Source organism: Chiloscyllium plagiosum, chromosome 18 (genome assembly GCF_004010195.1).
Source record: "Chiloscyllium plagiosum isolate BGI_BamShark_2017 chromosome 18, ASM401019v2, whole genome shotgun sequence".
Classification (NCBI taxonomy): Eukaryota; Metazoa; Chordata; class Chondrichthyes; order Orectolobiformes; family Hemiscylliidae; genus Chiloscyllium; species Chiloscyllium plagiosum.
The window spans coordinates 29,397,799-29,412,659 of record NC_057727.1 but is presented as its reverse complement, the minus strand read 5'-3'; the positions used below and the strand labels follow the sequence as shown (position 1 = coordinate 29,412,659).

Here is a 14,861-nt window from a genome sequence, read left to right as displayed (position 1 = left end):
TTACAAGGATGTTGCCAGGGTTGGAGGATTTGAGCTACAGGGAGAATCTGAACAGGCTGGGGCTGTTTTCCCTGGAGCATCGGAGGCTAAGGGGTGACCTTATAGAGGTTTACAAAATTATGAGGGGCATGGATAGGGTAAATAGGCAAAGTCTTTTCCCTGGGATTGGGGAGTCCAGAACTAGAGGGCATAGGTTTAGGGTGAGAGGGGAAAGATATAAAAGAGACCTAAGGGGCAACTTTTTCACTCAGAGGGTAGTACGTGTATGGAATGAGCTGCCAGAGGAAGTGGTGGAGGCTGGTACAATTGCAACATTTAAGAGGCATTTGGAAGGATATATGAATAGGAAGGGTTTGGAGGGATATGGGCCGGGTGCTAGCAGGTGGGACTAGATTGGGTTGGGACATCTGGTCGGCATGGACGGGTTGGACCGAAGGGTCTGTTTCCATGCTATACATCTCTATGACTCTATGACTCTAAGTTAAAAATCACACAACACCAGGTTATAGTCCAACAGGTTTAATTGGAAGCACTAGCTTTCCTGGCGCTCTCCTTCATCAGGTGGTTGTGGAGTACATGATTGTATGACACAGAATTTATAGCAAAAGTTTACAGTGTGATGTAACTGAAATTATACATTGAAAAATACCTTGATTGTTTGTTAAGTCTCTCATCTGTTAGAATGACCATGATAGTTTCACTTGTTTCATACGTAAATCGCAAAACGTTTTTAAAAAGTTACATTCTGAACTGACCTGGTGTTGTGTGATTTTCAACTTTGCACACCCCAGTCCAACACCGGCATCTCCAAATCATCTTTACGTATCTCTAATGCTAGTCCTGCGTGATCTCCTTCACTCCACATTGAATTGATACCCTGGCTTGAGTCAGGGTATGCTGGGTCATGAAGTTGCAGATTGTGCTGGAGTACAATTCTGCTGCTGTTGATGGCCCACACTGCCTCATGGATGCCTACTCTTGTGTTTCTAGATCTGATCAAAGCCTGCCCCATTTAGCATGGTGGTAGTGCCACACAACACGATAGAGAGTATTCTCAACGTGAAAGCGAGACTTTGTCTCCACAAGGCCTGGGAAGTGGTCACTCTTACCGATACTTGCATAGTGAGATGCATCTCCAGCTGGCAGATTTGCAAGGATGGGGTCAAATATATTTTTCCCCCTTGTCGATTTCCTCACCTGCTGCAGACCCAGTATAGCAGCTATGTTTTTTGGTACCAGACCAGCTCAGTCAATAGTGCTGTTGTCAAAGCACCCCCCCCCCCCGCCCCGACTACTCTTGGTGATGGACATTGAAATCTTCCATCTAGAGTACATTCTGTACCCTTGCAAAGGGGAGTATAATCAGTAGGAGATTTTCCTTACCCATGTTGAGGCTTCATGGTGTCCCAAATTTCAGATGATCGGTGTGGTGTCAGGCACTTTTGTGACATGCTATTTACTTCAACTTACCAGCCCAAGCATGAATGTTACTCAGGACCCACTGCATATTAAAACAAGCTGCCTCAGAGTCTGAAGAATCACAAATATTCCTGAGCATTGTATAATCATCAGCAAGATTTAGTTATTGTTCAATAATAGATCATTTTAATTTGATCAAGGATCTAAGGAATTAACCTGTATGTGTGGTTGGTTGTAAAACACTTTCTGTAAGTATGGAAACGATATGGCCCAATATCAGTCCCATATGCTTAACGTTTCCTCAGAAAACAACCCCTCCTTTCCAGGAATCAACCTAATGAACCTTCACTGTATTCCATCCAGTGCAATTATATCCTCCCTTAAATAAATTGGCAAAAATTGCAGACAGAGCTTATAATCTCAACTGAAGTCAATAATGGTCAACACTGACTTTACCAGAGCAGATATTCGAGTGGCAGAAGACAGACAAAAACAGGATTAATCTGGCTAATCCCCAAGTTAGATGAGGTATTAAACAGCATAACATTTCCTGTGCAAATATAAGTCTCTTGTAACTATCCCCTGTATCAGAGACATTTGAGTAATGTTTCACACAACAGAAAGCAACCCATTGGAAGTTTGAACTTCCCAAGCAGTTTCAATAGACGTGTGTGCACAAGGTGTTCCACAGGGTCCTAATACACATCTCCCAATGAGTCCCATCTCCAATACTACAAATACCTGAAGATTTGAGCCAATCTTTAAGGCTGATGACTTTTCACAAGGACTGACTGACATATACTTTCTGTCCCGTGGTAGTTCTGAGCCTCCTCATTACTTGTTTTTTCCCTCATTTTCTGTGATTTACAAAACTTATCTGATTAATGGTTAAATTGCAGAAAGAAAGGTGATGATAAGTTGCATTTAAAGTGTATCTTTAAATACTGTTTGTTAAACTGCCTTCTTAAAAAGAGTTATCAGCTTCCAAAATCTCTGGACCTCAATGTAGAAATCTGTGTATTTCAAAAGATTTTTAGAAAATATGCTAACCCGTTGAACTCAATAAGGACAATTGCCTGGAATTAGAATCGATTTAGTGAAAAACCGGCAACACTGGTGCATGACTCATTGACGGCAGAAGGTGATACATTATATCAGATTACATTATTTGTTTGTTTTTAAAAGCTAGATAATTCCTCACTATGTTTTGTCCTCAATCATTTTATGTTCATACTCGTCCATTTCTGCTTTACAAGGATAACAAAGCTGAGTGTCATTCAGTGAAAAAAAATGATAGGCTGAATACAAGGATGCAATCTAGAAACACAGAAAAAAACTTATAAATTAGGCTCGTGGATGCTTGTTCTGGTCGAAACTTCTGTGGAAGGATAACAGAGTCAAATAATTGTTTTGAAGTTTTGTTTAGAAAAGTAGTTAATAGCATCTGAGCAGAACTTGGTGATTAAGCTAAACCATGGTGATTCTATGTTAATGGATCTCTCTCCAAGGTTGTTTTCATTCAGTGTAGATGAAAGTGCACTTCTCACCTGAAGTCGAGGAAGACATCTATCAATCCATTATCCAAATATTTTTTCACAGATTTTCAATCTCAAAAATCATTGTTGATCTCTTTCTCAGTCTTTGTAAATTCATATAAAGTCAAAGTTTAAAGCAATTAACTTGGAAAAAAAACAATAAAAACAATAGACAAAAGCTTATCATGCAAAGACACGATAACTACACTTGAATGTAATTGAACAAATGTTAAATATTATATAACACTGCTCAGGCCTCAGTCAGAGAATTGTATTTAGTTCTGAGCACAGCACTTTAGGAAGGATGTCAAAGCTTTAAAGAAGGCACAAGAGAGAATTACCACATGGATATCAGGTCAACTGATTCCAATTACTTAGAGATGCTAAAGAAAATGAAATTATTCCCTTGATGACAGGTGTAGTCTAAATAATCACTGCCAGCAAAACATGACCAGAAGTTTGATCATTTGGTGTTCGCACATATCATTCTGGTACAAGTTGCTCAGTTGCCATCAAGATGCATGGACATTGTTTTTCCTCCTTAGCCCAAAGGCACTGAGGTGACAGAGTCAATAATTGAAGTTGGATCATGTCACCACAGACCAAGAATTAAAGTTCAGATTTGCTCTGCTCAGATTTAGTACGAGGGAGGAGGGTATCCTGTATCAACTTGTTTAAAAATTATTTTCATGTAGCAACTCTAAATCCTCCAATGTAATCTCAAGTGCATTTGAATTCTGCCAATTCTTAAATTCCAAAATTGCTTTTCTCATCTTCTGATTATATTCAATCTTGTAATTGCAGTATGGCATCAGAATAGCACATTTACCACATGGTTTCTGTGAAGCATCATATAGATTTCTGTAAAACTTATTGATATTTTTCCCAAGACAGTACTTCACACATGGTCTAAAAATACTAGGAATATCTTTGACTGAGCTTATTTGATCAAAATACACAATAATGTACTTATGCAGATATGAACCATTTTGTATATCACTACAAAATATATTTAAGGCAGTAGAAAATATGTCCTCTGAATTATTCAAATTTGGATTCATGTTTGTTTTGCAACAAATGGCATCACACTTCATTTTGACACCTTTTGAACATACAATAATGATCTTATCCGCATTCTCCTTCTGGGTGGCAAGCCATTGAACAGTGCCTACTTCAGCAATGTTGATCTTTTGCCACATATCAATGATTACTTGGATTCCAGTGGAACTTTGCAGAAATTCAGCAAATGTCAGGACAACATTTTGGAAGAGTGCATTCTCCATTGAGTAAATGATCAAAACTTTAACTGATTGCAGACGTATTTCATTGGTGAATACAATTCTTTCATTGACTTTGCCTATTAAAAAATATTAGAGTAAATTGTCTTACAAAATGTGGAATCAATCATAAATAAATCAGCTAAAAACAGATCTCAAAATCAAAACTGTATATGGATTAGATTGTTTCAGTTGAAGAGAAAGATCAGAATACTATAGTCACTATATTCAGGATCTCTAAGGGAAGACTAAAGGAAAAGCTGAGCCAGGTTATCTTCTGAACATTCAGCTTTATGGCAAAAGTCATAAATATGGCAGCTGACATGATGGTAGCAATTTGAAAGAAAAGGCAATAGAGGCAAAATGAGCAAGGGACAAAATCTCTACAACAGTAAACCTGGCAATAAAGTAGGATGGTAGACGGATGTTTGTTACTCTACAATGCCTCATATTTAGTATTTACACGAGAATTTGGAATTATGTAAATTAGGATTCCAATTCTGGGTGAACTGGTGACTCAGTGATTAGCATTGCTGCCTCACAGCAACAGGAACTCAGGTTTGATTCCACCCTTGGGTGACTGTCTGTGTGGAGTCTGTAAATTCTGCCCGTGTCTGCAGTGTTTCCTCTGGGCGCTCTGGTTTCCTCCCGCAGTCCAAAAATATGCAGATTAAGTGAACTGACTGTGCTAAATTTTCCATAGTGTCCCAGGATATGCAGGTTAGGTGGATTAGCCATGGGAAATGCACAGTTACAGGGATAGGGTAGCGTTGTGGGTCTGGGTAGGATGCTCTTCAGAGGGTTGGTGTGGATTTAATGGGCTAAATGGCCTGTTTCCCTATTGTAGGGATTCTATGATTCTATGAATTGATTAGAAATTAAAAATTCAACCTGGAAGAAACCAAGTTCTAGTATGTGCGCCAATGTGCATTTGTAGATTTTATTTCAACTAGACACCCCGACACATGAAGTCAAATTCACAAAAACAGCAGGTTTTAGTTAAGATAATTCAAATGGCTTACCTAATTTACAAAGTAGATACAGCCCAACTCCCAAAGCAAGTAAGGTCACACTGAGTACAATGAAAACATGGATCAAATATGGACGTCCTGTACAGAAATAAAAATATTTTATACAAAGCAAGTATATACATCTTTACAATTTTTAAATGGAGTTATAAAGTCTTAGAGTTGTACAGCACAGAAAGAGACCCTTCTGTTCAACTTGTCGATGCTGGTCAAATTTCCTAAATTATTTTAGTACCATTTGCCAGCATTTGGCTCATATCCCCTTAAACCTTTCCAGATGCCTTTTAAATGTTGTCATTGTACTATCTCTACCATTTCCTCTGGCAGTTCAATCCATACATGCACCAACCTCAGCATGAAAAGGTTGCTCCTTAGGTCCCTTTTAAATTTTTCCCTCTCACCTTAAACCTATGCCCTCAATTTTTGAACTTACCTACCCTAGGGAAAATAGCTTGACTATTCACCCTATCCATGCTCCTTATAAACTTCTATAAGGTTGCCCTGAGCCTTCAACGCTCCAGGGTGAAAAGCCCCAACCTATTCAGTCTCTCTCTCTCTAGCTCAAACTTTCCAACCTTGACAACATTCTTGTAAATCTTTTTCTGAACCCTTTCAAGTTTCACATCTGTAGGGGGACCAGAATTTAACACAGTATTCAAAAGGTGGCCTAACCAATGTCCTGTTCAGCATTATGACCTCCCAACTCCTAAATTCAATGCACTGACCAATAAAGGAAAGCATACTAAATGCTTTCTTCACTATCTTGTCTACCTGTGACTCCACCTTCACAGAACTATGAACCTGAACTCCAATGTCTCTTTGTCTGGCAACACTACCCAAGACCTTAACATTAAGTGTGTAAGTCCTGCCCTGATTTGCCATACCAAAATGCAATACCTCACATTTATTTAAATTAAACTCCACCTGCCACTTTTATATTATTTTTGTTTCTTAAAACCTTTTATACTAAATTCATGTAAAGAATAAAATGCTAATATTAGGAAGGAACAATATTTTACTTAAATAAATTATATTGTTTCACTGCTGAAACTTTATGTAATTTTGTGTGATTCTGCTGAGCTTTATAGCAATTTTGTGTTGTTCTGAAACTGGCATAAAAACTCAGATGTTGGGAGGATTGGCTACAGAACATTACTACAGTCCTACCACGATCATCTCTCTATCTAGTTAAAATCCACAAATAATCTTGTAAATTTGTCCCTGCTGTATATGTAAAGGCGATTGATCTCATTAAAATGATAATAGAAAATGCATGAACAATTTTAGAGTAGACACTGCAGCTATGAGAGCTCTTCAAGGCATGGTGGGATACTTGACCAAAACTGGTACTGGGACAAAAACGGCAAGTTCTGGAAAAGCTCAGCAGTCTGACAACATCTGTGGAGAAAGAAACAGAGTTAACGTTTTGAGTCCTGTGACCCTTTTTCTCTCAACAGATTCTGCCAGACCTGCTGAGTTTTATCAGCAATTTTTCATTTTGTTTCAAAATTAACATTACTACTGGTTCTAGGAATAATGCGTCAGCAGATGTTCCAATCAAAGCCTTCACAACATGTCTGAACTGTTGCACAGAGAATACGACAAAGGAAATTGAATGCAGACAAGATGGTGGAGTAACTAGCAGACCCAAGCTATCATTCGCTGAGCATGTATGATGCATACAAAAATGATTAATACCTGTGAAGAAACACTGCAGTGAAATTAGAAACTTAACAATTCTAAAAGACTGTTGCAAATTCTAAAAGGCTGAACAAATTAGCCTCTCCCTAACATATGCTTGAGTTAATCTTTCCTCGCTGGAACCTTACACTTGAGGGTGGTTTTTTGACCTGTCCCAAAGATATCTCTATTGATTGATGGCTTGGTATAGTTCAGGAATCAATTTAAATGCTATGTAAATATATTATCTGCAGCTATAATTAAACATTTGTCTAGCCACAAGAAGGTTTATGTCTTGTGATGCAATGTATCCTTGCCTCGGAATCAATAGCTCCATCTCTGACTCCCTCACCAGATGCTTGATGGCCAAGTTCAAAATCACTTCCTTGCTCTTGTACTCTATGCCTCTATTAATAAAGGTAAGGATACTGTGTGCATTATCAATTGCTCTCTCAACCTATCCTGACACCTTCAATGATCAATGCACAGATACATCAGTCTGCACTCCTTTGAGAACTGTACCCCCATTTTCTATTGCCTTCCAATGTTCTTCCTATCAAAATGCATCACTTCAAACTTCTTTGCATCAAAGCTCATCTGCCACTTATCTGCCCACTCCATTAAATTGTCTATAAACATTTAGAATTTCACACAGCCCTCCTCACAATGCTTCCAAGTTTCATGTCATTTGCAAACGTTGAAACTGTACCCTGCACATCAAGATCCAAATCATTAACATATATCGGGAAAAGGAAGGATCCCAAACTCAACCCTTGAGAACTCTACTACAACTTTTCTCCAGCTCAAAAAGATCCATTTACCATTACTCTCTTTTCTATCACTCAGCAAATTTTGACTTCTTTATTCCATGAGCTATAACTTTCCTCACAAGTCTGTTATGCGGCACTTTATCAAAATCCTTCTGAAAGTCCATGTACACCTCAATACAGTCATGGAGTCATAGAGTCATAGAGATGTACAGCATGGAAACAGACCCTTCCACGCTGACCAGATGTCCCAACGCAATCTAGTCCCACCTGCCAGCACCCGGCACATAGCCCTCCAAACCCTTCCTATTCACATACCCATCCAAATGCCTTTTAAATGTTGCAATTGGACCAGCCTTCACCACTTCCTCTGGCAACTCATTCCATACACATACCACCCTCTGCATGAAAACGTTGCCCCTTAGGTCTTTTTTATATCTTTCCATCTCACCCTAAACCTGTGCCCTCTAGTTCTGGACTCCCCGACCCCAGGGAAAAGACTTTGTCTGATCGATGCCCCTCATAGTTTTGTAAACGTCTATAAGGTCACCCCTCAGCCTCCGACGCTTCAGGGAAAACAGCCCCAGCCTGTTCAGCCTCTCCCTATAGCTCAAATCCTCAAGCCCTGGCAAATTCCTTGTAAATCTTTTCTGAACCCTTTCAAGTTTCACAACATCTTTCCGATAGAAAGGAGACCAGAACTGCACACAATATTCCAACAGTGGCCTAAAATTCCATCTGCCACTTCTCAGCCCATTTGCCCATCTGGTCCAGATCCTGTTGTAAACTGAGGTAACCCTCTTCGCTGTCCACTACACCTCCAATTTTGGTGTCATCTGCAAACTTACTAACTGTACCTCTTATGCTCGCATCCAAATCATTTAGGTAAATGACAAAAAGTAGAGGACCCCACACCGATCCTTGTGGCACTCCACTGGTCACAGGTCTCCATTCTGAAAAACAACCCTCCACCACTACCCTTTGTCTTCTACCTTTGAGCCAGTTCTGTATCCTTTTATTCCTTGAGATCTAACCCTGCTCATCAGTCTCCCTTGGGGAACCTTGTCAAACACCTTACTGAAATCCATATAGATCACATCTACTGCTCTGCCCTCATCGATCTTCTTTGTTACTTCCTCAAAAAACTCAATCAAGTTTGTGAGACATTATTTCCCATGCACAAAGCCATGTTGACTATCCCTAATCAGTCTTTGCCTTCCAAATACATGTACAACCTATCCCTCAGGATTCCCTCCAACAACTTGCCCACCACTGAGGTCAGGCTCACTGGTCTATAGTTCCCTGGCTTGTCCTTACCACCCTTCTTAAACAGTGGCACCACATTTGCCAACCTCCAGTCTTCTGGCACCTCACCTGTGACTATCGATGATACAAATATCTCAGTAAGAGGCCCTGCAACACTTCTCTAGCTTCCCACAGAGTTCTCGGGTACATCCGATCAGGTGCTGGGGATTTATCCACCTTTAACCGTTTCAAGACATCCAGCATTTCCTCCTCTGTAATCTGGACATTTTGCAAGATGTCACCCTCTATTTCCCTACAGTCTATATCTTCCATATTCTTTTCCACAGTAAATACTGATGCAAAATATTCATTTAGTATCTCCCCCATTTTCTGTGGCTCCACACAAAGGCCGCCTTGCTGATCTTGGAGGGGCCCTATTCTCTCCCTAGTTATGCTTTTGTCCTTAATATATTTGTAAAAATCCTTTGGATTCTCCTTAATTATATTTGCCAACACTATCTCATGTCCCCTTTTTGCCCTCCTGTTTCTCTCTTAAGTATACTCCTACTTCCTTTATACTCTTCTAAGGATTCACTCGATCTGTCCTGTCTATACCTGACATATGCTTCCTTCCTTTTCTTAACCAAACCCTCAATTTCTTTAGTCATCCAGCATTCCCTATACCTACCAGCCTTCCTTTTCACCCTGACAGGAATATACTTTCTCTGGATTCTTGTTATCTCATTTCTGAAGGCTTCCCATTTTCCAGCTGTACCTTTACCTGCGAACATCTGCCTCCATTCAGCTTTCGAAAGTTCTTGCCTAATACCGTCAAATTGGCCTTTCTCCAATTTAGAACTTTTAGATCTGGTCTATCCTTTTCCATCACGATTTTAAAACGAATAGAATTATGGTCGCTGGCTTCAACGTGCTCCCCCACTGACACCTCAGTCACCTGCCCTGCCTTATTTCCCAAGAGTAGGTCAAGTTTTGCACCTTCTCTAGTAGGTACATCCACATACTGAATCAGAAAATTGTCTTGTATGGACTTAAGAAATTCCACTCCATCTAAACCTTTAACACTATGGCAGTCTCAGTCGATGTTTGGAAAGTTAAAATCCCCTACCATAACTACCCTATTATTCTTACAGATAGCTGAGATCTCCTTACAAGTTTGTTTTTCAATTTCCCTCTGACTATTAGGGGGTCTATAATAACAAAGTTACCATCCATCCTCTCTGTTTCCTCTTCAAAAAACTTTAGCAAGTTAGTTAAACATGAATTCTCCTTTAGAAATTCATGCTGTCTCTTGCCAATCAACTCACCTTTTTCCTTGCGACTGTTAATTCTATCCCAAATAATTGAGTCTGGAGGCTTCTCACCATTGAAGTTAATCTGAATGGTCTACAAATGCTAGGAATCTCCTTACAACCTTTCCTGAATATCACCATAATGTTTGCAACTTTTCAGTCTTCTGACACCTTCCCTGAGTCTAGGGAAGACTAAATTGCCCCTGCAATTTCCACTCTCACTTCCTTTAAAATCCATGGGTGCATCTCATTGGTCACAGTGCCTTGTCAAATAACAACAGTCCACCCAACATTTCTACCTCATCATTCTTGAACCCTTCTAGTCACATTGTTTCTTGTCCTTTGTCATCATGGCCTAGGTAGTAACTCCCTTTTTGATAAAACCAATGCACAGTATTCATTTAACACCTCAGCCATTATCCTGCCTTTTTTTGTCCCAAATGTCCCTACTCATCCTTTTACTAACACATCGCATCATCCTCCGCCACCTCTGTCACCAACAAATGGACCTCAACATTGGAGGTATATTTTCCTCCCCACCCCTATCCACCTTCCGTAAAGACCATTTCCTCTGCGACTCCCTTGTCAGGTCCATGTCCCCACCAACCCACCCTCCCCTTCTGGCACCTTCCCCTGCCACTGCAGGAATTGAAAAACTTGCACCCACACCCCTCCCCTCACCTCTGTTCAAGGCCTCAAAGGAGCCTTTCGCATCCATCAGAATTTTACCTGCACTTCCACACATGTTTCTACTGTATTTGTTGCTCCCGATGCGGTCTCCTCTACACTGGGGAGATAGGGACGCCTACTTGCAGAGCGCTTCAAAGAACATCTCCGGGGACACCCACACCAACCAACCCCATGCCCTGTGGCTGAACCTCTCCCATTCCACCAAGGACATGCAAGTTCTGGGCCTCCTCCACTACCAAACCCTTACCACCCAAAGCCTGGAGGAAGAACACCTCATCTTCCACCTTGGGACCTTCCAACCACATGGCATTAATGTAGATTTCACCAGTTTCCTCATTTCCTCTCCCCCCATCTTATTCCAGATCCAACCGTCCAATTCAGCACTGCACTCATGACCGATCCTACCTGTCCATCTTCCTTCCCACCTATCCACTCCACTCTTCCTTCTGACCTATCACCATTACCCCCACCTCCATCCACCTATTACACTCTCAGCTACCTTGCCCCCCCTCCCATTTAGCTCTCCATCCCCTCGGCCCACAGCCTCATTCCTGATGATGGGCTTTTGCCTGAAACACCGATTCTCCTGCTTCTCGGATGCTGCCTGACCTGCTGTGCTTTTCCAGCACCACACTCTCAACTCTAATCTTCAGCATCTGCAGTCCTCATGTTTGTCTTGCTATTTATGTTTGTCTTTAGAAGATTTCTTGATACCTTTTATGTTGGCTTCCAGTCTTTTCTCACAATTTCTCTTTCCTTCTCTTATTTGCTTTTCACCTCCTCTGTGAACCTTGGGTACCCCTCTTGGTTCTCAATTTAATTTTCTACCTGACAACCATCATAAGCACACTTTTTATTCCAGGAAGTTCTGGATTTGTTTGTCCTACCTTTCCCATTTGGGGGAACATACATTGACTGAACCCAAACCCTTTCCTTTCTGAAGGTAGCCCATTGTTTAGACAGCATTTTTCCCACCAACCTCTCAGTCTAGAGTAGCATGCACCAATCCATTGTTGCCCTATTGATGTCTGATCTCTTCCAATTGATTTTTCTCACTCTAAATTGTTGCACATCATTCTCCACCATCTTCCTGAATCTTATAATATATTGATCACTGTTTCCTCAATGCTACCCCACTGACACTCAATCCATTTGGCCCATCTCATTTTCAAGCATCATGTTCAATTTTGCATCCTTTCTTGTAGGACTGGATATATACTGCTGTAGGAAGCTCTCCTGAATACAGTGCAAGAACACTTGCCCTTCTCTACACTATCCAAGTCAATATTTGGGTAATCATAGTCTCCCTTTATAATTACTCTACTGTATCTGTATAAGTTTTCTGCAGATTTGTTCCTCTACATCCTTTCCACTATTTAGTAGTCTGTAAACTACCCCTTTTATTCCTCAGTTCTAGCCAATTGATTTTGTTCTTGGATCTTCTGAGACATCTTTCTCCAGCACCCACAGTGTTGTTGCCCTTCCTCCTTTCCTTCATTTTCTATACTTTCTGAGCACCTTGCACTCAGGAATATTTAACAATCAGTTTGCCCTTCTCTGAGCTAGGCCTCTGTTATCTGTTCCCATTACTTTCTCTGTGTTTGCCTGGAAAGTTTCTTGGTCCCTTTGTGGATAGAGGACAATGATCATGCTGCCTAACTCGTGACCTTAAGTACTCTGACTGAGAATGTCGAGTATTCCATTTTCCTTCTTGAATCCAAGATATTTCTGTAATGAATTTAGGTTTTGATGCAACACAAAACGCAGCTCTGCTTTTAAGAAATGCAGGTTTCATTTAACTAGCATGGTCTAGTTGGAAGTCATGCTAACCTCACAAGATTTGCCTCTCAAGAGTGTGCAGCCACTCATCAACACACTTAGCACTGGTTACATGCCCTAGTCATCATAAACAACAGGCAGCACAAAGTTTGTATGCTGCATGTATTGCAATCATCATCATTCCAACACTCACATCTATTTTCAGGTCTAATCTAACTTATTCCCTCAACTTCTTTGGAATCCTCCACAATGCTACTTTCTTCTCAGTGACAGATATCTAAGCATGTCATTTCATGCTGGATACAATCCAGCCTTTTGTGGGAGATTTTGAATACCTTTCAAGAGCAGACAAAATATCTAACTTATTCTTCAGCTACATTTTGTCAATATGTTCGTTTTTGCCTGAGTGCTGTGAAGGGATTTTATGAATTTCAAAGGAAAAGATATCCTCTTAAACCATAAATTTCTTCCAGTTTAACTTTTTTTTCTAAAATTGTTCTCTTCAATGAAAAATAGGGCAATTTTAAAAAATGCAAATGCTGTAAAGTATGCAATGCTAAGAACTGATAAGAGTTTCCAAAAAACATTGGCTGGGATATGAATCACATTTTAAGATAGGGGTCTGATGGTCTGAAAGAAACCACAAGAAGATAGTGAAACATACTGAGAAAAACAAGAAGATGTATTAGATAAGTGATTAGATTTTTGACCTACTTACTAACCAATTGTGTACTGCTAACAATTTTTTCCATTTTTGATTAGTTCTTATAAATCAAATTTGAAGAGTACTTTGTTCACATCTCTAGCTTCAAAGATGATGTTGCTGTAGTGTCAGGGGAATAGAATGCTTAGTTTCTCATGAGTTCAAGAAGCAATTTTAGCCACAGTTAACGCACAGTGCATTTTATTCTCCTCTGATGGCCCAATGGGTAGATGCACCATCCAATGTAATGTTTATCAGTCACAAAAGGAATGTTAGTACACTGATTACTGCAAAAGTGTTGTTCCAAGTTAATTGATGGTGGCCCAATTTTGAGGCTCCACAGTTTGTTTACTTGTGCTTTTGAATAGGAAGTAAAACATAACATTGCCATTACTGTATGCAATTCCAGCAATTGATCCCTTACTAGAATTTTTGAAGAGTTGATGTATAAGAATGACAAGATCAGGCACAGCTTTGCTGTGCCCTGTCCCCCAGTCATTCACTCACTTGAGGCACCAACATGCTAGAACCTTATTCCAACCTAAATCATCAGAAGCAAGAAAATGGAACAAACACTGATGGTAACTTATTTTAATCAACCTGAGTAGATGTTATAACACATCTCAGGTGCAGATAGGACTTGAGCTCAGACCTTCTGGCCTAAAGGTATCAACACTACCATGACACCTGACTAGTTGCTGATGTATATCATTTTCCAGTATAACTGATATAGAAAGCTAGTAAATGATTAACTTTGATTTGTAAGTTTAGACTTTTTTTTCTCCCTCCCACCTCTGACACTCACAGTTTGACAGTGTCAGAAGCCACAATTTCTTCAAAGCTGCTTCAGATGAAATTCCAAGTCAGGGGATCACCACACAGAAAATAATAAACTTAGTCTCATATTAATATTGACTTGATTAAAAATTGAAAAATTGAGTTCCCTCATCTGTTTCATATCAATTTTTAAAAATTATAATTATTTGTTTTACTCTTAAACGTACCTGTAAATAAACGCAGACTTTCTCCAGTGTTTGGTAACTTGTAGTCTTCAAAGAAAATACAGCAATTAGTATTAAAAGTTTAAGTTAATTGATAAATGCATTATTATTTACACTTTTTTAAAAACTGGAAACAATTCTGAATGAATTGTAGAGTGCACATTGATTCAAAAGTTCTATCACGGACTGAAACTTCCTTCAGTTGGTTTTGCTCAGCCATCATATGTTCATAAACACAGCAGAACCCTTTCAGCCATATACAGAGGAACCTTAATTATCCGAATGGGAGGGTGGGCACTATTTCATTCGGATAATTGTTTATTCGGTTATTTGAATCAACGCCTTTCCTCTGGGGCTCGGAGTTTTTTAAGTCTGCTCCCTATTCAGGGGACAAGGCAGCAGCACACCACGCACGAGCCCCCGCCCC

At 39.9% G+C, this 14,861-nt stretch overlaps 1 protein-coding gene across 4 annotated transcripts in view; it reads right to left on the bottom strand.

Annotated features, from left to right (window-relative positions):
* Window positions 1-1,287: 1,287 nt before the first annotated feature.
* The window catches only part of LOC122559004 (interleukin-17 receptor B), a 48,791-nt gene continuing 35,217 nt past the window's right edge, over window positions 1,288-14,861 (bottom strand). For 3 of the 4 annotated variants that reach the window (XM_043708081.1, XM_043708079.1, XM_043708080.1), the window contains 3 exons: window positions 14,438-14,482; window positions 5,254-5,340; window positions 1,288-4,311 (listed from right to left, as the gene is read on the bottom strand). In XM_043708081.1, coding sequence (XP_043564016.1) covers window positions 3,629-4,311; window positions 5,254-5,340; window positions 14,438-14,482 — 815 coding nt within the window. In that variant the 3' untranslated portion in view covers window positions 1,288-3,628. The remainder of the gene's footprint in view (window positions 4,312-5,253; window positions 5,341-14,437; window positions 14,483-14,861) is intronic. The other variant, XM_043708082.1, reaches the window with a different exon arrangement.